At 55.2% G+C, this 19,957-nt stretch overlaps 1 protein-coding gene across 1 annotated transcript in view; it reads left to right on the plus strand.

Annotated features, from left to right (window-relative positions):
• Window positions 1-2,390: 2,390 nt before the first annotated feature.
• Window positions 2,391-19,957, plus strand: part of LOC140681054 (class II histocompatibility antigen, B-L beta chain-like) — a 33,740-nt gene continuing 16,173 nt past the window's right edge. The window contains exons 1-4 of the mRNA XM_072920252.1: window positions 2,391-2,646; window positions 3,147-3,156; window positions 3,379-3,643; window positions 4,218-4,232. Of these exons, the coding sequence (XP_072776353.1) occupies window positions 2,391-2,646; window positions 3,147-3,156; window positions 3,379-3,643; window positions 4,218-4,232 (546 nt within the window). The remainder of the gene's footprint in view (window positions 2,647-3,146; window positions 3,157-3,378; window positions 3,644-4,217; window positions 4,233-19,957) is intronic.

Raw genomic sequence — 19,957 nt, forward strand, 5'->3', positions numbered from 1 at the left:
ACCGTCTTGTCTTTAGGCAAGGAAATGTTATTTGCAAACTCTACATATTCCCCAGGAGAAAAAAAAAAAAAATGGCAGGGAGGTTACAGCTGCAAAATGACCCTGGGCAGAAGAAACTGATGTCCAGAGCAGTTTCATGGAGTGGTACCTGCACCTTGAAAATGGCACTAACAAAGAAATTAGCAACATATTCCAGTGCTTTGGAAAAAGTGCACTTTTTTTTTTTTTTTTTTTTTCATTTTTCCAATGGCCGTGTCCCCTCCTCCTCCCTCTGTGACTCAGCTGCCCGGAGCAATGTGAGGGGAGAGCGGGCCCAGCCTCGCCCAGAGCTGAGCCCCAGCAGAGCCCTGGCAGAGCCCAGAGCAGCCGGGGCATCTGCAGAGTCAGCCTGGGAGGAGGCGCTCGGAGCCTTCTCGGCTGCACCGACTCTTGGGTACAAACTGCGTGTGCTGGAAAATGCCCCCGGCTCTGCCAGAGGGCAGAAGGGGCCCGGGGAAGGCCCCAGTGCTCCCTGCAAGGGAAACACCTGCCCTGGGTTTGTTATAAAGGACTATGTAGTTGTGGCTTTTGCTGTGATGTCTTGGCTTCTGCAACTTAATCACAACAATTTTGATACAGTACAGTTTGTAATCACTTTTAACTGCTTTTGCTGTAGTATAATTTGTCAGCTTTTTGTGGCCAATCCCCTGGCCCTGGTGTAGCTCATATCCTCAGAACATCATTCATGGATGATAGTTTAGTTTGTGCACAGTGTGAAAAACATACTTGATAGTTTTGGCTTTTGCAAAATATTGAAGTGGATGCCATGTGTTGTGCATTAGAATGTTAACTTTTGCAGAAGAAGCTGTAGTTGTGAAATGGACTTGGGCAGGAGGAGCCTCTACTCCAAGGTGCTCCCACCTTGGTTTTCCCCAAACCAGGATTTTTCATTCCCTGGGCGTGGCTGGATGGAGGAGGAGGAAAAGCCCCGGAGATGCTGCAGGAGGAGGAGCTGCAAACCCAGCCCAGGGAGCTGCGGGGAGGAAAGAGCCCCCCTGAGCCAGGAAGGCGGGCGGAGATCCAGCCGGAGCTCGGAGCTGGTGGAGAAGCCTCATGGCAGGGAGAAGCCCCACAAGTGCTTGGAATGTGGGAAGGGTTTCAGCTGGAGCTCCAACCTGATCCGGCACCAGAGGATCCACACTGGGGAGAAGCCCCACAAGTGCTTGGAATGTGGGAAGGGTTTCAGCTGCAATTCCACCCTGATGGAACACCAGAACATCCACACTGGGGAGAGGCCCTGTGAGTGTGGGGAGTGTGGGAAGAGCTTCAGTGGGAACTGCGACCTCACCAAGCACCACAGGATCCACACTGGGGAACGGCCCTATGGGTGCTTGGAATGTCAGAAGAGTTTCAGGCGGAATTCAGAGATCGTCACTCACCAGCACTTCCACACCAGGTGTGGAACACCTGTGGGTGTCCCGAGTGCAGGAAGGGCTTCGTGCGCTGCTCCAGCTCCATCCCCCGTGGAAGGATCCGGGCTGGATGATGCCCAGTGACCCCCGTTGGGCAGGGCCCTGGTGTCCCCGCTCTGGGTGATCCCCGTTGGGTGGGGGGAAGGTGTTGCAGGGATTTCTTTCCCCTCTCCGTGTCCTGGTGTGATTGGTTGGTAATAAATTCCCTCCCTGTGCCCGGGCTGGGTCTGTTGTGCCCGTGCCGGATTTGCTGCGGGATCTCTCCCGCTCCTTGTCCCCCCCAGGACCCCTCGGTTCCATTTCCGGCCCCGCGCGGCTGCTCCGGGCGCGGCGGAGCCTCGGCAGGCGGTGCCGGCAGCGCCGGGAGCCGAGGAGAGCTCCGGGCCGGGGCTGCAGCGCAGCGCGGCCGCTCCGGGGCTGCCGCTCCCGGCCCGCGCTGCTCCGCGGAGCTCTCGGCTGAGCGGGGCCGGGAGGCGCTGGGACAGCGGCCACAAGGGGGAAAAGGGGGCGCTGGGAGCCCGAAATTGCAGCGGGAGGAGGAGGGGACCCCGAAAGGCAGAGCGGGAGGGGCTGAGGATCGGGGGCAGGTGAGGAAGGGGCGGGAGAGGGTGGGATAGTGGAGAAAAGGGAGAGTAGGACCCCAAAACTGAGCGGGAGGGGGGGCTGGGCTTTGGAAAATTGTGTTTAAAAGGTTGGGAAAGAGGAAAAGGAGTAAATGGGACCCCAGAACTCATTTGGGGAGAGGCTGGGGGTGGCAGGTGAGAGGGTGTGGAAGGGGAAATGGGGAAAGCGTGGCAAAGAGGAAGTGGCAGCGTGGGCAGGAGGGATCCATGGCGGCCCTGGGGCACAGTGGGGATCCGGAGTGGATCCCGGAGCTCTGGGGGTGCTGGGGGAGCACCCCCGGACCTGTGTCCTGCACACACAGGGGTGTTCTAGTAAATGGGAAAGTCCGAGTGTCACTTCGTGAACAGCACGGAGAAGGTGAGGTGCCTGAGGAGGTTCACCTACAATCGGGAGCAGTACGCGATGTTCGACAGCGACGCGGGGCACTTTTTAGGGTTCACCCCTTATGGGGAGACAGCAGCCAGGTACTGCAACAACGACCCACACGTTATGGAGCAGAGAAGGACTGCGGTGGACTGGTTCTGCCGGTACAACTACGAGTATCTCAGCCCGTTCCTCACGGAGCGCCGATGTGAGCGTGGGGCAGAGCGTGTCCCCTCGGGCCCTGCCCTGGCAATGGCCCTGGAGTTCCTTAAAACCTCCCTGGGAATCGCCCCAGAGCCCTCAGCCCTCCTTGTGCCCATCCCCGAGACCTTCTGTCCCTGCCACTGCCCCCCGTGGCTCTCCCAGTCCATCCCAGTCTCTCCCAGTGCCTCCCGGCTGTCCATCTCAGCCTGGCGTGGCGCTGCCGCCTGTCAGCCAATCAGAGCGCGAGTCTGTGATGACTCATCAGTTGCCAGGCAGACCCGCAGCGCCGCGCGCCCCGCACTGGACTCGTCCTCCCGGTGCCGCGCACTTCATTCCCAGTTCCTCCCAGTGCCGCACACTTCATTCCCAGTTCCTCCCAGTGCCGCACACTTCATTCCCAGTTCCTCCCGGTGCCGCGCACTTCATTCCCAGTTCCTCCCGGTGCCGCGCACTTCATTCCCAGTTCCTCCCGGTGCCGCGCACTTCATTCCCAGTTCCTCCCAGTGCCGCCCCAGTCCCTCCCACTCCTTCCCAGCCCATTCCCAGTTCCCCTCCAGTGCCCCCCATCTGCCAGTGCCCCCCATCCCCTCCCATCTTTCTGAGTGTCATCCCAGTCCTTCCCAGTCCCTCCCAGTCCATTCCCAGTCTGCCCCAAGGCCAGACCACCCCTCCCCTCTCTCTCCCAGTTCCCCACAGCTGATCCCAGTGTGTCCCCGCTCTCTCCCAATGCCCCCAGCGTGTCCATCTCGCTGGTGCCCTCGAGCTCCCAGCCCGGCCCCGGCCGCCTGCTCTGCTCCTTGGTGGATTTCTACCCTGCCCACGCCCGGCTGAGGTGGTTCCAGGGCCAGCAGGAGCTCTCTGTGGCTGCCACCGATGTGGTCCCCAACGGGGACTGGACCCACCAGCTCCTGGTCCTGCTGGAAACCCCAACCCGGGGCGAGCTCACCTCCACCTGCCAGGTGGAGCACGTCAGCCTGGAGCATCCCCTGAGCCGGAACTGGGGGAGAGGGAAGGAATTCGGGGTACTGGGAGAGCCACTGGGAGGTGCTGGGAGCAACTGGGAGGGAGTTGGAGAGAGCCTGGTTTCAATTGGGAGAGGAGGTTGGGGGTTTGGAAGGGCTAAGAAGGGGTTTGGAGGATACTGGGGAGGGTGGGATGGGGTTCTGGGGGTCCTGGTGGACACTGGGAAGGAGTTTGGGGGTGCTGGGTGTGACTGGGAGGGATGTGAGTGAGCCTGGGGGGCTGGAAGGAGATTGGGGATGGAAAAGCAGAGATTGGGATGAGGTTGGTTGTGCTGGGAGGAGACTGGGAGGGGTCTGGGTGAATCCTGGTGGGGCTGGAAAGGGACTGGGAGAGGGTTTGGGGGTCCTGGGGCAGCAGGGGGCAACTGGAAGGGGGTTGTGGGATCCTGAGAGGGACAGGAGGGGCTTTGGTGGGTGCAGGGGAGGTGAGGAAGGGATAAAGAGGGAGGTTTCAGGGGATCCTGAGTGGGCTGGGAGCGACCAGGAGGGTGCTTGGAGGGGCTTGGGTGCCTGTGAGAGCTTTTGGGGGGTCCTGACCCCTGCGGACCCCTCAGAGATGCCGCCTGCGGCAAGATGCTGTCAGGCACTGAGGGTTTCGTGTTGGGCCTCGTCTTCCTGGCTCTGGGGCTCGGGTTCTACCTGTGCAAGTGGGTCAAGGGGGGTCCCAGGGGTCGTGTCCCCTCTCCCCAAGACTGTGGGTGCTCCCCCCGGGGCCCCCAGCCCGGTGTCACCCCCTTTTCTCTGCCCACAGATCTCCTTAGCCGCCGGCGGCCGCAGAGCTTCCCCGTGGCCTCGGGCCCAGCCGGGATCCTGCTCCATCCCCACGCTGATTTTGGGGGGTCCTGTGTACCCCCAGCCCTGCTGTCACTCTGCCCCTGCCCGCCTGCTCCCAGTGTTCCCAGTAACGCTTCCCAGTTAAACCCAGCCCAGTTTATGGGGGGCACTGGGGAGGGACTTGGGGGGACCCCACGGCGGGGCCGGCACTGGGCAGGGAGGGCGGGGTCCGGGTGGGGAACACTGCCTGCTGCGGGTCTGCCCGGCAACTGCTGAGTCATCAGCGCCGCTCTCTCTGATTGGCTGACTCGTGTCCACCGCATTCTCTCATTGGCTGAGGAGAGGCCCGGGAGTGCAGAGAAGGAACGGGAGAGATCCCGCCCCGAGCAGCGGCACGGGGACAACAGACCCAGCCCGGGCACAGGGAGGGAATTTATTACCAACCAAACCACGGCAGCACGAGGAGAAGGGAAAGAAATCCTCCAACACCTTCCCCCCACCCAACGGGGATCACCCACAACAGGGATATCCACCTGGGAGAGACGGGGACATCCGAGTTTAGACCAAAGCCAATTTTATTGTGTGTACCAGTTTTTTATACAGGGATTTACTTCTAGGGTCCTTATTTAGGGCTCTGTTTTTGGTACAATTTCCCATTGGTTACACATTCTTCGTGACATGACATCACCTGGTAACATTATTTTATCACAAAGTCTCACACCACGTTGCTCGGTCACTTCTTGCCCAGGGAGACTTAAACTGTGTCTGTGTCTCCCACAGTTTCTGCTCAGTCAGGCCTCAGATATCGGGCCCTTTATGTGCTCCATTGCTTTACTCTCTGTTTTATTCCCCATACGGGGGCACCAGGGCTCTGCCCAACGGGGGTCACTGGGGATCATCCAGCCCGGATCCTCCCATGGGGGATGGAGCTGCAGCAGCGCACCAAGCTCTTCCCTCACTCTCTTCCCTCACTCCAAGCTCTTCCCACACTCCAAGCTCTTCCCTCACTCTCTGCCCTCACTCCAAGCTCTTCCCTCACTCTCTTCCCTCACTCCAAGCTCTTCCCTCACTCGGGGCACTCACAGGGCTTCCCTTAGTGGTGCCTCCGTTGGTGCTGGGTCAAGTTTGAGCTCCTGAAGAAGCTCTTCCCACACTCCCCACACTTGTAGGGCCTCTCCCCGGTGTGGATGCGCTGGTGCACGGTGAGGCTGGAGTTGTGCTTGAAGCCCTTCCTGCAGTCGGGGCAGCGGAAGGGCCTCTCCTCTGTGTGACTCCGCTCATGTAGGAGGACACTGGAGCTGGTCTGAAACCTCTTCCCACACTGGGGACACTCGTAGGGCCCCTCCCCAGTGTGGATGTGCTGGTGTGTTCTCAGGTGTGAGCTCCGCCCAAAGCTCTTCCCACATTCCAAGCACTCATAGGGCCGTTCCCCAGTGTGGATCCGTTGGTGCTCGATCAGGCCACCCCTCTGTCTGAAACCCTTCCCACACTTCCCACACTCGTAGGGCCTCTCCCCAGTGTGGATCCTCTGGTGCACGATCAGGCTGGATCTCCAGCTGAAACCCTGCCCACATTCCAAGCACTTGTGGGGCTTCTCCCTGCCATGAGGCTTCTCCACCAGCTCCCAGCTCCGGCTGGATCTCCGCCCGCCTTCCTGGCTCAGGGGGGCTCTTTCCTCCCCGCAGCTCCCTGGGCTGGGTTTGCAGCTCCTCCTCCTGCAGCATCTCCGGGGCTTTTCCTCCTCCTCCATCCAGACACGCCCAGGGAATGAAAAATCCTGGTTTGGGGAAAAAAAACCAGAGGAGAGCACCTTGGACTGGAGATTCCTCCTTGCCCAAGTTCATCTCAGGAAGTCATTGGGAATCTTATGTCTGTAAGAACCTCCAAAACACCAAGATTTAGCCCAAAAATCCCACAAACTTCAAGATACAGATCAAAAACTCCCCAAACATCACAAGTCAGCAAAAACCTCCTCCAAAACATAAAGATTCAGCTGCCACATAAAACCAAAGCACCAACATTTAGCCCAAGAAAGCTCAGAAACACCAAGATTCACCCTGGGAAAATCCTGGATCCCCCTCCACAGTCACCTGCTGCATGTGGGGGGAGCAGTGCTCCTGGGGCTGGAGGGAGGCTGCAGATAGAGGGAGGGGTGGAACCTTCTGCTGCTTCCTCTTTCTGCTCCTCCTCCTCCTCCTGTGTCTCTCCTCTTCCTCACACTCCTCTTTCTCCTGCTATTCCTCCTTCTCCTGCACAATCCCACCTTCTCCTGCCACCTGCATCGTTTGACCATTCTGTTCTTCAAGCCTGGTTCTCCTTCCCTTCTCCTCCTGCCCCCAGGCCCAGCACCCACTGCCGGCTCCCTCTTCCCCCCAGACCCACAGCATCCCAGCCGAGGGGCAGGGATGGAGCTGGGGCAGGTCGGGCTGGGGCAGCGCTGGGCTCTCGGCCGCTCCCGCCCGCACTCGGTCCCCACTGCAGCCGCTCCTGCCAGGACAGCGCGGGGGGGCCCGGCCTTGGCGCTGCCCCACTCCCACCTCCCCAAATTCCCCTCGGGGGGCGATGGGGCCGAGGGGGAAGGCTCAGAGGGCCAGGGAGCTGTAAACAAGGGAGTGACAGGAGAAGGAATCGGTTTCAGAAAATGTTATTAATTGACGACACAGACTGCTGCTCAGCCAAGGCCCTGCTCAGTTCATGAACTTCCAGAAGAACAACAAAGACTTAACAGAGCCATGAATATCATTTGCTATATAAAAGCAGGGAGCATATTAAGTTGGGTATGCAGAAGGTGGATTGGGAAGTCTGTAGCTCTCAAATACTTCAGCCAATGGGGAAAGCAGAGGGAGATGTGGCCAGGAGAATTAGGATGAAAAGGAGGCTGTGTCCTCCAACAACTGGAGAGATCCCATGGGGAATGTCCCATGGCCTCTCCCATTTTTAGGAATGAAATTAGTTTCACAGGACTCCTCTGTCTGCTTTGTGGACAGAATCCTCTGGTGATGTCAATTTTTCCGCACACCCTGGGGCAGGGAGTGCAGCTGAAGGTGCCTCACCCACTTTGGGTGATCGGCTCCCTTGGCTGGCGGCGGCACCGGGGATTGATTGGGGACCCGGGAGTGACCAGGAGACAGACGAGTGACACATCAGGGGGGTCTGTGAAGAGTCAGCAGGGAGAGAGCACTGAAAATCTCATCAGTGAGTGCCCTGGGATCTTCGGGGAGTGAACATGGCAGGGCACCCATGGAGCGGAGAAAAGGGAAAGCCAGGGAGGGGTCCTGGCCAAAGGGATGATGACCCCAAAATGTCTCTGAAGGGTCCCTTGGGAGAATGCTGAGGTAGTTTGCACATTCCCCCAGAGGTAATAAAGGACATGGACACCCAGGGGGGCAATAAGGGAAGTGGAGAAGGGATTTGGACAACAGGGGATGGAGGGTGTTGGTGTGCTGGGAAGGGATCAGGTGAAGGGGAGTGTGCAGCAATATGGTTCAGGCAAGAAGCAGCAGGAGGAATCTATGTGGTAAGAAAAAGGATGATGGCAAAGAGGAGGAAGAGAAAAATACTCAGGATTGGGATGTTTTTCAGCAGGGTCTTATCCTGACAATTTGCCAGCTGATACTTTGAATTCCCAGTTTCCAGGAGAGGAAAAGCAGGAGGTCAGGATGTCAGGGGTTTCTCTGTGGTGGGCAGCGGCAGCAGCGGGCGCAGAGGTGCGGGACCGGGAGCAGGGCTGGGGGCCTGTGGGGAGCTGCGGGGCCGGGCCGGGGCTGTGGGGCAGCCGGGGCTCAGCGCCGGGCGCTGCCTGACCCCACCAGCCCCGGGCAGGGCCGGCAGTGGCCCCCGGCCCCCAGGAGGCTGCGGGACGCCCCGGCCGCTGCCCGGCCCCGGGGAGCTGCCGGCCCTGCCCGCCGGGGGGGCCGCCTTTGGACACTGCGGCAGGACAGGCACCGGCTCTGCCACACGGGCTGTGCAGGGGACCCTGAGCACAAGGAGCAAAACAAAGGAACCTCTGGAAACGCAGATTTTCATGGTTGGACATAGAAGTGAATTTTCTCAGGCAGCCGGTCTCAAAGCAATCAGTGGTCAGGTTTGGATATTGGCACCGGGAGTGGCCACTGAAGGCACGGGCACGCCTCTGAGAACACAGGGTTCAAAGCAAGAACTCCCAGCAGAACTGTCTCTGCAGAGTGCAGACTCTCCCCGCCCACCACGGGCTGGGTGGGGGAATGGAAGCCCTGGCCAGGGGGAGGAAACCTGAGATGTCTTTGTTCCCCCCGGCCCCACACCACCGGAGGGAAACAGACAGAGAGCCTGAAGGCACCTGGAAATTCACTGGCAGAGGAGAAGGAGAAGGGGGGGAAGGTGCCCAGCCCTGGGAGTTGGGGTCTGGGCTGAGCTTTCAGCAGTCAGGGGAGTCCAAGACTTTTAACCCTTTCCTGGGAAATGAAAGCTTTGTGAAATATTACTCCTCCTCACCTTGAAAGAGAAAAGAGACACTCTGGGACCTGAGATGTTAGGGAAAGAAGGTTGGGGGGGAGATGATGGAATGGCTTTTGGCTGGACTTTTCTTGTAAGCCATTGACTGAGCCAGTTTCTCCTGCAACAGAGACTGCATCTTTAGGGGGATGCAATGGTGAGCCAAGAGACCTGCTTCAGCAAATTCCAGCACAGGAATGGAGTGAACAGAGGAAAGCTGAGGAGGGTGTGGTGATGCCCTCTGTCTTCAGGAAGAAGATCTCCATTTGCACCCTCAGCCCCAGGGGAGGAGGAAAATGGGTGGGGACTGTTCCCAAAATGAAAAGTGAACTGTTGTTTCTTTTGGTCCTTGGCAAAGCATCCTTAAAGGAGCCCTATGAGCAGTCTGTCCATGCACGGCGGTGAGGGCACTGTGACATGGCAAGGAGAGTGTCACACGGGCACATTCTCTCTGGGCAGTGCCATGTGTGACATGGAAACACGAGAGGTGGCAATTGTGTTTCCTGGGGGTCTGTGGTGCAAGAGAGACTCCTCTCTCCCCTGATAGACTGAGTATTGATTATCTGAAAGGTGATGACCTGATTAAGGGTCCAAGTTGTGTCCCACTGTGATTTGTTGGAGTTTGGGTGCAGGGAGGAGGAATGTTTTGGAAGGTCTTAATTCTGGATGTAGTGTGTATCTTTTATTATAGTAGTAGCTTAATAAAGTTCTTTCTCCTTTATTTCTAAGCTTAGGCCTGCTCTGCTCTGTTCCTTATTGCATCTCACAGCACTTATTTGGGAAGCTGGATTTCCATGGGGACACAGGCATTGTGCCAGCATCAAAACATGACATGATGGTACATGAAGGATCAGGATTTTCTGTGAAAGGATTTGGTTTGGGTCCCTGCAGAAAGGAAAGATTTTGCAGAAAGCTCAGCAGCTCTCAGAGGATGAGCACCCACAGGCAGTGACCGGGGCTGCAGGAGTGGCAGAAGAAGGCCCTGCAGCACTTGGGCACAAAGGCACAGCAGCTGAAGGCAAGGAGGGATGAGCAAAAGGCCAAGCTGAAGGCAAAGGCCACGGCAGAGTTCCCACAGCCCCTGAGGGACCAACCCCAGGGCCCAAGGGGGCCCCAGCACCCAGGGGACGGCGTCGGCCACAAGCACCTGGCAGAGGCATTGCCCTCCTGGCCAGGGCAGAGCCCACCCAAACAGCCCCTGGGAAGGAGTCGGGGCTCCAGCTGCAGCCCACAAGGACACTGCAAGCACAGACAGCAGCACCCTCAGGAGGAGCGAGGCCACCCCTGCATGGACATGGATTGTCAGGGCTCTCTGAGCTCCCATCCCACCGGGGACCCACCACACTGCAGCCCTGGAGAACATCCAGGCTGGGTCTGCATCCAGAGGAGGCCTCTCCTGATGGACACAGGGGCCTCTCCATCCACTCTGAATCTTACACCTAAGGGGGGAACATTGTAAAGGAATGTTTTCATTATTAAGGGAATAAATGGGAAAGCTGAGCTGGTGTCATTTGTTCAATCAGGAGCTGTGGGGGATAGGTTTGAAATAAACTAATTTCTTTCTCTTCCTGCTGTGATTGTAATTAATTAGGAAGGAATTCGATGGTGGCATTGTAATATTGTAAAAGGTGATACAGAGGCTATTGCTGCTGTACCTTTGTGTCAAATGTCTGGCAAGGCCTGTGCTGAAGGGAACCCAGAGGTGTGGGCAGCCCCAGAGGGAAAATTTGATGTGGAGCCTCTCCAAATTACTTGGAAGCAACCAGGACAAGCAACACCCTGTTCCAGGGGAGGGAAGGAAGGGCTCACAGCCTGGTATGGAGTCCCTGCTAAAGGCAGGGCTCTTGGAGCCAGGGATGTCTCCCTACAGCACTCCTGTCCTGCCACTCAGGGAATCTGATGGCTCCAATGAGGAGGACAAGAACAAGTGGAAGACAAAGCCTCTGTGAAATGGCTGAATTTTCTAGATAAAAAACAACTTTTGAGTATAAAGGCAAGAAGTGCAAATGGTGGAGAAAAACGTTAAATATTTGGGACATATTTTGACTGAAGTTACGTGGTTGAATGACCAAGAGAAGGTGTGGGCAATCTCAGAAGTAACGTTATCCAGGAGAAAAAAGGAGCAGAGACAAGTCTGAGAATTAATAGGGAATTACACAGGCTGGATTGAGGATTCTCTCTTCCAGCCAGAACATTGTAGGACTTTGTAACCCCAGACAGCCTCCATGCTGTGGTATGGACAGGAGAAAGTGAATAAAACTTGAGAAAATGAAAAACCAAAAATATTGATGCCTCAGCTGTGGCTTTTCGGACTCAGAAAAGAAATTTTCTTTCAGAAAAGAAATTGGAATTGTAGGTGAATGTTAAATAGGGCCACGCCAAAGAAATTCTTGGGCCATCAAGATTTTTTTTTGTGTATGTTTCTGTGTGGCTCTTAGAGATACCAAAATTTTGGTCTGGGTTCTTCGATGTTCAGCTTCTGGCTGCATTTTGCAAAACTAGAAGAGATTCAAAAGTGACCCCCTTAACTCATAAACAGGCACCCAGGAGAGGAGCTTTAGAAATGCAAATTAACACTGCCGGGGCAGAGTGGGGACAATGTACCTGGCTCTTCTGGCCTGGGGCAGGAATTGGCTGATTCCCTCTGCCCCTCACCCCAAGCTCTGCCTGCTTGCACAGATGGAATCTGCACGGCTGAAGGCAGAGCCCATGGTGAGGATCTGACTCTGAAACAGAAATGGCTGAGGCTGCAAAGGGAAACAGCAAATGGAGAATGTTGTGAAAACTTCACTAAAATAAGGGGGGATCATCCCCCTGCCCACTCCAACATCTGCTGCCACTGTCTGTGCTGTACAGGGTGTATCAGAGCACTGGGGCTTTTGCTAGAACAAGTTCAGGGAAATTAGTTGGAATTCAAGTATTTGATGATGTATTTAGAAAAATGCAGTCATTCATGCAGCCCCAGCTTGAGGGAGCACCCGGAAATGGGGAAAAGATGAAGAGCCGCCAGAAAAAATCCTACAACACCACGGACCAGCCCCTGGGAACCCAAACCAATTCATATCAGGAAGCAAAGAACCCTTTTATAATTTCAATGGCATCATTAGATTACAAGCTGTCCTCAAAAGAAGAACCAACCAGACAGCTCCAGCTCCTGACCTTCCTGCTGACCAATCCACTGAAAGAGGAACACAACATTTCACATGGGGATGGGATCAGGTTATCTGTGAGCAGAAAAAACAGGAGTTTGTGAAAAACCAAATGGCTCAAACTGCTGTTGGCAAAGAGACAACAAAGGAAAAGTGCTGAGAAAGATAACAAAGGAAATAGGAGAGCAGTTTATGTATTGGTCCAAACATGGAAAGGATGGGAATGGGACACGCTTTCGTGGCTCCCGGCACACCAGGGGTTAAACGAATGCCGCTTCTCCTCTTCTGTGCTGCACCAACTCTCATCTTTTTACCATGCTCCACACCTTGGCAGTGCAGCTCATCCAGCAGCTGAGCCAGGGGATGCAGGTGGCAGCCAGGCCTCCTGATCCACAAACGGCTACAAAAGGACAGGGAATGAGGGCACCGAGAATAATCCCAAAACCAAAGAGGATCCATGGAAAACAAAAACAAAACAAAACAAAAAAAAACCAAACAAACAAACAAAAAAAAAAAGGCAATGAGTGAATTGCGGGGGAGATAGGGGCAGGAACTTGTAGATAAGGAAGTCATGAGAGAAACCATTAGTTCCAATAAATGTCACAAATTGACACAGCTGCTCAAAGTCCCGCTAAATTCCCGAACTTCCAGGAGAACAAAGGCTTAACAGAGCCATGAATATCGGCTGTTATACAAAAGGAGGGTGCATATTAACGAGGACAGGCAGCAGGCGCATCGGGAAGTCTGAACCTTCCAAGGACCACAGCCCGTGGGCAAAGGCAGAGGGAGATGCGGCCGGGAAAATGAGGATAAAAAGGAGGCTGCGGACTACAACCATGGCAGAGAGCGCACGGCAAACGCCCCACGGCCTCTCCCCCTGCTCGGCAATAAAGTCACTTTTACAGGACTCCTCGCTCTCCTCCGGCCACAGAAACCTCCGGCGACGGGAATTTCCCCGCACGCTCCCGGCCGCGGGGCAGCCCCCTCTGTCCTACCCACAGCAGCCGGGCCGAGCCAGCGCTGCTCCGGCAGCGGCTCCTGCCCAGGCCCCGGCGGGAAGGAGACCGCGGGCAGCCGCTCCCGCCGCGCCCTCAGCCCGGGGCCGGCACGGGCCGGACACGGCACCACCGACCCGCCGCAGCCCCCTGCCGCCCCCTCCGCCCGCAGCCAGCCCCGAGCCCCCGCAGAACCCAGCGCGGCTCCCACCTGCGCCGGGGCCGCCTCCGAGCTCCGCCGACGCCGCCTCACCGCGCTCCGGCCGCTGCCGCCGCTCCCGGGCCCGCACAGACGCTCCCGGCGCCAATGGCGCCGCTGCCCGCCCACGGCCGCCCTCAGCCCGCCGCCGGGGCCGTGCTGCGCCCCGCTCCCACCAATCAGCGCGCCGCAACCGCGACTGACGGCACCAGCGGCCAATGGCAGCGAGCTGGGGGCGGGCTCTGCGCACGGCCCAGACTCGCCCCGCGCTCTCAGGGCCCCCCGCGCTGCGTGAGGGCAAAGCCGGAGATGAGCAACAGCCCCGGGACGGGCCCGGGCCCGAGGCGGGATTGAGCTGCCCACACAAACAAACTTCTCCGCACCTCCCGCCACGGCTTTCCCGGCCCTGCGCCTTCCGTGCCTCCGGCTCTGCGGGAAGCCCGGGAGCCTCCCTTCTCCTGCCCCTCATTAGTGCATCGGTGCTTCGCTTTGATTGCCCCCGAAAAGGGAAACCTGCCCAAAGCCCTGTGGGCGAGCGGGGGAGGGGAGAGATTTCTGGCAGAAAACTCCGAAGACTCAGAGCAGGGGCTGCAGGGGGATCTCTGCATCCCCACGGACCTGCAGGGGGATCTCTGCATCCCCACTGTAATATATGTTATGGAATAATTCGTGCTTATATAAAATATACATCAAGTCAGTTGTGCTTGTACAGAAAGATTCCTAAAGATTTAAATGACCAGATGCCACAGCCGGGGCTGCAGAAACCACAGATGACAGAGGAAGAAAGACCTCATTTACAAATGAAAAAACGTGGCTCTGTGCAGAGATGGGCCCTTTCCGGGGATAATCCAGAAGACACCCAACTTTAAAAACACATATTATATGGCTCGTTGCGGATAGTTACTATATGTATTATGTTAGCTTTATTAGTAGTACTGTATTAACATTTTAATAGTATGGTAAATTTAGTTTTGTGGTTAAAATGAAGCTTTAGTAGTTAAAAGAGAAACTATGTATGTGGTTGTTTTTTTGTTTTTTTTTTTTTTTAAGGAATGAAATACTCACTTTGACGTAACCATCACAGAACACCTAAATCTTCCGGAGAAGAGGAATTTATGGTTTTCTTGTCAGAAGAAGCTAATTTCTTCAGGCCTTGCTCAGACTCGAAGATGCCATGGGGAATAAAGGAAACAATTGACATAGATTGTTTCTTTTTTTAAATAGAATGTATGCATAACCATGAAGTATATATGAATATGCAAGAGTGTAGTTTTAAGGGTGATTCCTTAGTTCACAAGGTATGCTTAGTTCAAAAGGTTGTGGCTTAAGTGCCTGAGAGCATTTGGACATCCGTAATTCTTTGCTTTTTATTGTCTTGTAATTGTCCTAGCTCTAAATTTTTATTACTCTAATTGTATTACTATTTTAATAACCATGTTATTATTATTTACATTTTAAAAGCCAAGTGATTGGCGTTTTTCACAATTATGGTAGCAAAGGATGGTTTCTAACACCTCTCTGCCGGGGCCTTGGGAGAGTCAGGGTGAGAAGACGGGTCCTGCCCTATTTAGGCAGCCTCGCTCTGTTCCCCTGGTGTGTGACCCACAGATGGAGGTTATGATCTGATGGACAGCATGGACATTGTAATGGACATTATGATCTGATGGACATATGACGGACATAGTAAAAGGTATCTTGTTGTGAGAGTGAGTGAAAAATGAAAGTGAGTAAATGTAGATGAATGGAAGTATATGTAATGTAGATTGTTTATTTTGAGCTTTACTTTATCTCCTTGGAGGGAGGTGGATTGTGATGAATGGTATTGTGAGAGAAAGGACTTTTTGTGTAGTTGAAAGAAGGTGGTATTCAGGTTGTTAGAGAAAGTGGGAAACAGAGGCAGAGGACCATTATATAAGATCTTGGGAAAAGAAATTTTTTAAAAAGGGACAGAAATCCAGTAAGGAGAATGCATGGAAGAAAAAAAGGAGTAAAAAATTATCAACGGAAATACCCCAAGATAGCCCTCTAGGAGTTATGTTAGTCAACTGGGAAAAAACCCCTTGTACCAGAAAAAAGGACAAGGTAAAGATGATACAATTTTGTACGCTCGAATGGCCAACAAAGGAAATAAGATCTGACCATCTTTATTTGCCTAGATATGGCTCTTTTGAAAGTTACATTTGTCTGGCTCTCCATGTATTTGTAAATTCAAATGAACCTTTTAATTCAGAAGAAAGAGAATATGTCACATGTTGGACAGGAGATTTTAGGAAAATAAAAATCTTTAAAGTTATCAGAAACCTCCGAGAAAAAAAAAAAAAAAAAAAAAAAAAAAAAGAGGGAAAGAAAAGGGAGGGGAGCACGAGGGAAAAAGAGAAAAAGAAAAGGAGTGGGATTGTTGACAGACTCTGCCCCTCCGCTCCCGTTCGCGCCGCACCACTCGCGCCCGAGCCGCTTGTCCCGGGCCCCGCTCGCCGCCCGCTCCGGCCCCGCTGCCGTGCCAGGCGCGGGTTCGCTGCTCTCAGCGGCTGCTCCTGCCCCGGTTCCTGGCCCGGCTGTGAGCCCACCGCCCGCAGCGGCCGCTCTGCCGCTCCCCGCCCCGCCGCCCGCCGCAGCCCTCCCGGGCCCCGCTCCGCCGCCCGCAGCCTCTGGGCCCGGCCCCGTCCCGCTGCTCGCGGCTGCCCGGCCGGCCCCGGCCCCGGCCCGCCCGGCTGCTCCTGCCGGGCTCCCGCCGCTCCGCCCGGCCCGGCCCGGAGCGCTCCTCCCGCGGCTGATTTCTCTGCCCCGGCCCCGGCGGCTTTGCCCGTCCCGGCTGCGCTGGGCACCGCCGCTGCTGCTTTGCCTCTGCTGGGCACCACCGGCCCGGCCGCCCTTCACCGCGTGCGGGCCGAGCTCGCTCCCGGCTGGGACCCCCGGCACTGCCCCTCCTGTGGCGGTGCCGGCAGCACACCCTGCCCGTGCTCCGCCTTTGCAGGACCAGGGCTCGGCGCTGGGCCCTGCCCTCACCCCTTCCTGCCCGCAGCTCCGTTCCCGGGAACCGCAGCCCCGGCTCCGAGAAACTCTTTCTGTCTGGAGGATGCCCCTTATAGGAACACGGGGAGTTCAGTTAGGAGGCAACATTCTCCGGACTCTTCCTCACAGCACGGGAGAAAGGTTATAGAAAGAGACTGGGATAAAGAAATGGATCTATTTCCACTAAGAGAGGTCCCGATGGGAGGGGGTGGAACTGGGTTTGTGAATGCTCCTTGGACTACTTCTGGGGTCAGGAATTTTAAAAAGGAAATCAAAGGGATTTTGGAGGATCCCACAAGCACTGCTGAAGAATGAGACCAATTTTTAAGTTCAAACATTTATACTTGGGAAGAAATACCATCGATAATAAAGATACTATTTTCTCTGGAAGAAAGGGAAATGATCAGAATTGCAGGCATAAAAGCCTGGAGTAAAGAAAATCCACAGGGCCCTCCCCAGGGAGGAGAAAATGCCAACTGCACCCCCTGAGTGGGGTCAAAATTATGAGGAGGGGAGAAAACATATGGATGACTATCATTATTTGATGGTTGGGGGAATAGGGGGGGCAGCATCTCGAGGGCAAAGTGCTGAGGGACTTTTGGGGCACAGCAGGGGAGGGGGAAGGCTCTGGCTGAGTGGTTGGACAGACTTGGGAGAAATAGGAGGCAGAGTTACGGAGTGGATTCTGAGACTGATGTGAGAAAAGCTTTGTTAAGGATTAACTTTGTGCTTGGCCAGATAATGGAAAAAAATGAAGATCGGCATGACAGATTATTAGATGATTTATTAAAGGAGGCTCAGAAAGTCTGTGGCCAAAGCCAAACTAAAAGCAAGGATTGTGGCAGTCACCATGCAAGAAAACAATTGCAAGAAAGCAATAAAAAAATCCACAGGCACTATTCCTAGATATGATGGTGGTAGAGTCAGGGGAACAGGAAAGAATAAAATCTGCTGTCTCAGAGCCACCGAGTGGGCACCCGGCCCTCGGCCCTGTTATAGATACATATTATAATATTGGCTTTTTGCAAATATTCAATTGGATTTTATATGTGTGGTGTTACAATAACTTTGTTATATAGTTGTTTTTTCTGTTGTTCATTCATTAAGCTCAAACATAGTAGTGCCATAGCTGATAGAAGCATGCTTGTGTTAAAATGCCTGCTTGGATGGGATAACATCCAGTGAGCACAGCATGAAGACACCTGTACAGATCTGCCAACCATCAGCACTCACCGTCTGAAGGCAGTGTGGGCCGGGGCCAAAACTGAAGATGATGATAGAAAAGGATCAAAACCACAACCAAGGCATACACATGCCCTAAAAAGGTGGAACCGAGAAGGAGCCATGATAAACAGTTCTTGGAATATGTAAATTAGCTTGGGAAAAACGTTTACTATGCATAAGGGACTATGAATATGCAACAGGCTGGTGTAAGGGAAAAGGTATTCAAGGGGTATCTCCGGAGATAACCGAGTGCTCTCGGCTCAGTGCCGAGATGCACCCGGCCCTAACAACCTTTGCTCTCTGGCCCTTGTCTCCTCTTGTCCTGCATTAAACTCTTTAAATTTTCACAGCGGAGTGAAGGTGTTTTTCACAGCCCCGAGCAGAGCTCTGCCCGGCGGCTCCCGGGAAAGGCGGCGGCGCTCGGCAGCGGCCCCGGCCCGCCCGGCCCGCGGGAATTCCCCGGCCCGGGACAAAATGCTGCCCCGAAGGAGCGCTCGGAACGCCCCTGCGGCTCCTCCCTGCCCCGCAAACTGAAAGCTGATTAGAGAATCTTGCACAATCACATCCAAGAAAATTTTGGTATAAAATCACAAATATTAACAAAAGCTGAGAAAGTCAACACTGTTAGAAAACAAGCTTCCAACAATGGGACTCAAAGAGCTAAGGGCATGCCTTTGAATGGAATGAGCCCTCTCTTTCTGACATGTCAGCAATGCCATGGAATTTCCCAAACCAGGGAAAAAGGGGCCTGGCAGCAGCAGTTTCACACACAGCAATGACACAGAACAGGGCAGGGCAAGAGGCTGACAAAACTCTAACTGCTACTTGCAATGAAGTACCTTTGTTTCCAGTTCTAATCCAGCCACTATTAATATAGAGTCCAAAAGACAAAAATACTAGTAATAATAACTGTACTATTAATAGCAAAAATAGAGATAATAGAAATAATAAGAATTACTAGTGGTAATAAAAACCCTACCATACTTATACCAGGTTTGCATGGACAGGTTTTGGTAAGGGAGGGGCTCTAGGAGCACCTTCTGTGAGAGCAGCTGCTCCTCCATGTCCCACAGAGTCAATTCCAGCCGGCTCCAGGATAGACCGGCTGCTGGCCAAGGCTGGTCCAGTTAGAAATGGTGGTAATGCCTTTGGAATAAGAGATTTAAGAAAAAGAAAATGGGTGATCCTGGAGCTGTGACTGTGAGCAGGGAGGAGCAGGGTGAGGACATGTGAGAGGAGCAGCTCTGCACACCCCCAGGGCAGGGCAGGGCAGGGCAGGGCAGGGCAGGGCAGGGCAGGGCAGGAGGGGCAGGAGCTGCTCCAGCTGCTGGAGCTGATTGCCCTGAGATTCCCTGGGCAGTCCCTGGTGAGGCAGCTGGGCCCTGCAGCCCATGGAGGGCACGGAGGGCAGAGATGCACCTGCAGCGCCTGCAGGAGCCCGTGCCGGAGCAGGGGGATGCCTGAGCGGAGGCTGCGACCCCGTGAGAAACCTGTGCTGGAGCAGGGACCTGGCAGGGACCTGCAAACCCCTGGAGAGGAGCCCAGGCTGGAGCAGGGTCCTGCCAGGACCTGTGAGCCCATGGAAGAGCGAGCCACGCTGCAGCAGTTTGTGGAGAACTGCTGTCCGTGGGATGAACTCACCGTGGAGAAGTTCATGGAGAAGTGTCTCCAGGAGGGACCCCTGGCACAGCAGGGAACGACTCCTCTCCCCGAGCAGCAGGAGAAACAACAGGGGATGAACTGACCAGAGCCCCCATTCCCTGTCTCCCTGCACCCACTGGGGGGGAGGTAGAGCTGGGAAGGAGGGAGGGAAGGGCAGAAGGTGTTTTTAAAGCTTTGTTTTACTTCTCACTGTCCTGCCCTGATCCAGATAGCAATAAATTCCATCAATATCTCCAATTTTGAAAATGTTTTGCCCATGATGGCATTTGCTGAGTGATCTGTCCCAGTCCTTAGCTCAACCCATGAAGCCTTCATTCTGTTTTCTCTCTCCTGTCCATCTCTGGAGGGGAGTCAGAGAGCAGCTTTGGTGGGTGCCTGATATCCATCCAGGGTGAACAGACAACACTTCCTTTCCTTCATTCATTCTTTCTTTCCAGAGGTCACTGTGAAGGGGTTGAGTGGGGCTTTGATGGAGGGAGTGAAGGTGGTGGGGAGTGGTGGGGACAGGAGCCACAGGGATGTGGGACAGGCACCAGAGGGGCCTGGGCAGCTGTCAGGGGGCACGGCCTGTCCCCCTGGCCCAGCAGCAGGGGACAGGGGGCACGGCCTGTCCCCCTGGCCCAGCAGCAGGGGACGGGGGGCACGGCCTATCCCCCTGGCCCAGCAGCAGGGGACAGGGGGCACGGCCTGTCCCCCTGGCCCAGCAGCAGGGGACAGGGGACACGGCCTGTCCCCCTGGCCCAGCAGCAGCCCCGTGCCCTGCCCAAGGTGCCCCAGAGGCAGGGGGAGACCCCAGTCCCAGGGC

This window comes from Taeniopygia guttata, chromosome 31 (genome assembly GCF_048771995.1).
Source record: "Taeniopygia guttata chromosome 31, bTaeGut7.mat, whole genome shotgun sequence".
Lineage (NCBI taxonomy): Eukaryota > Metazoa > Chordata > Aves > Passeriformes > Estrildidae > Taeniopygia > Taeniopygia guttata.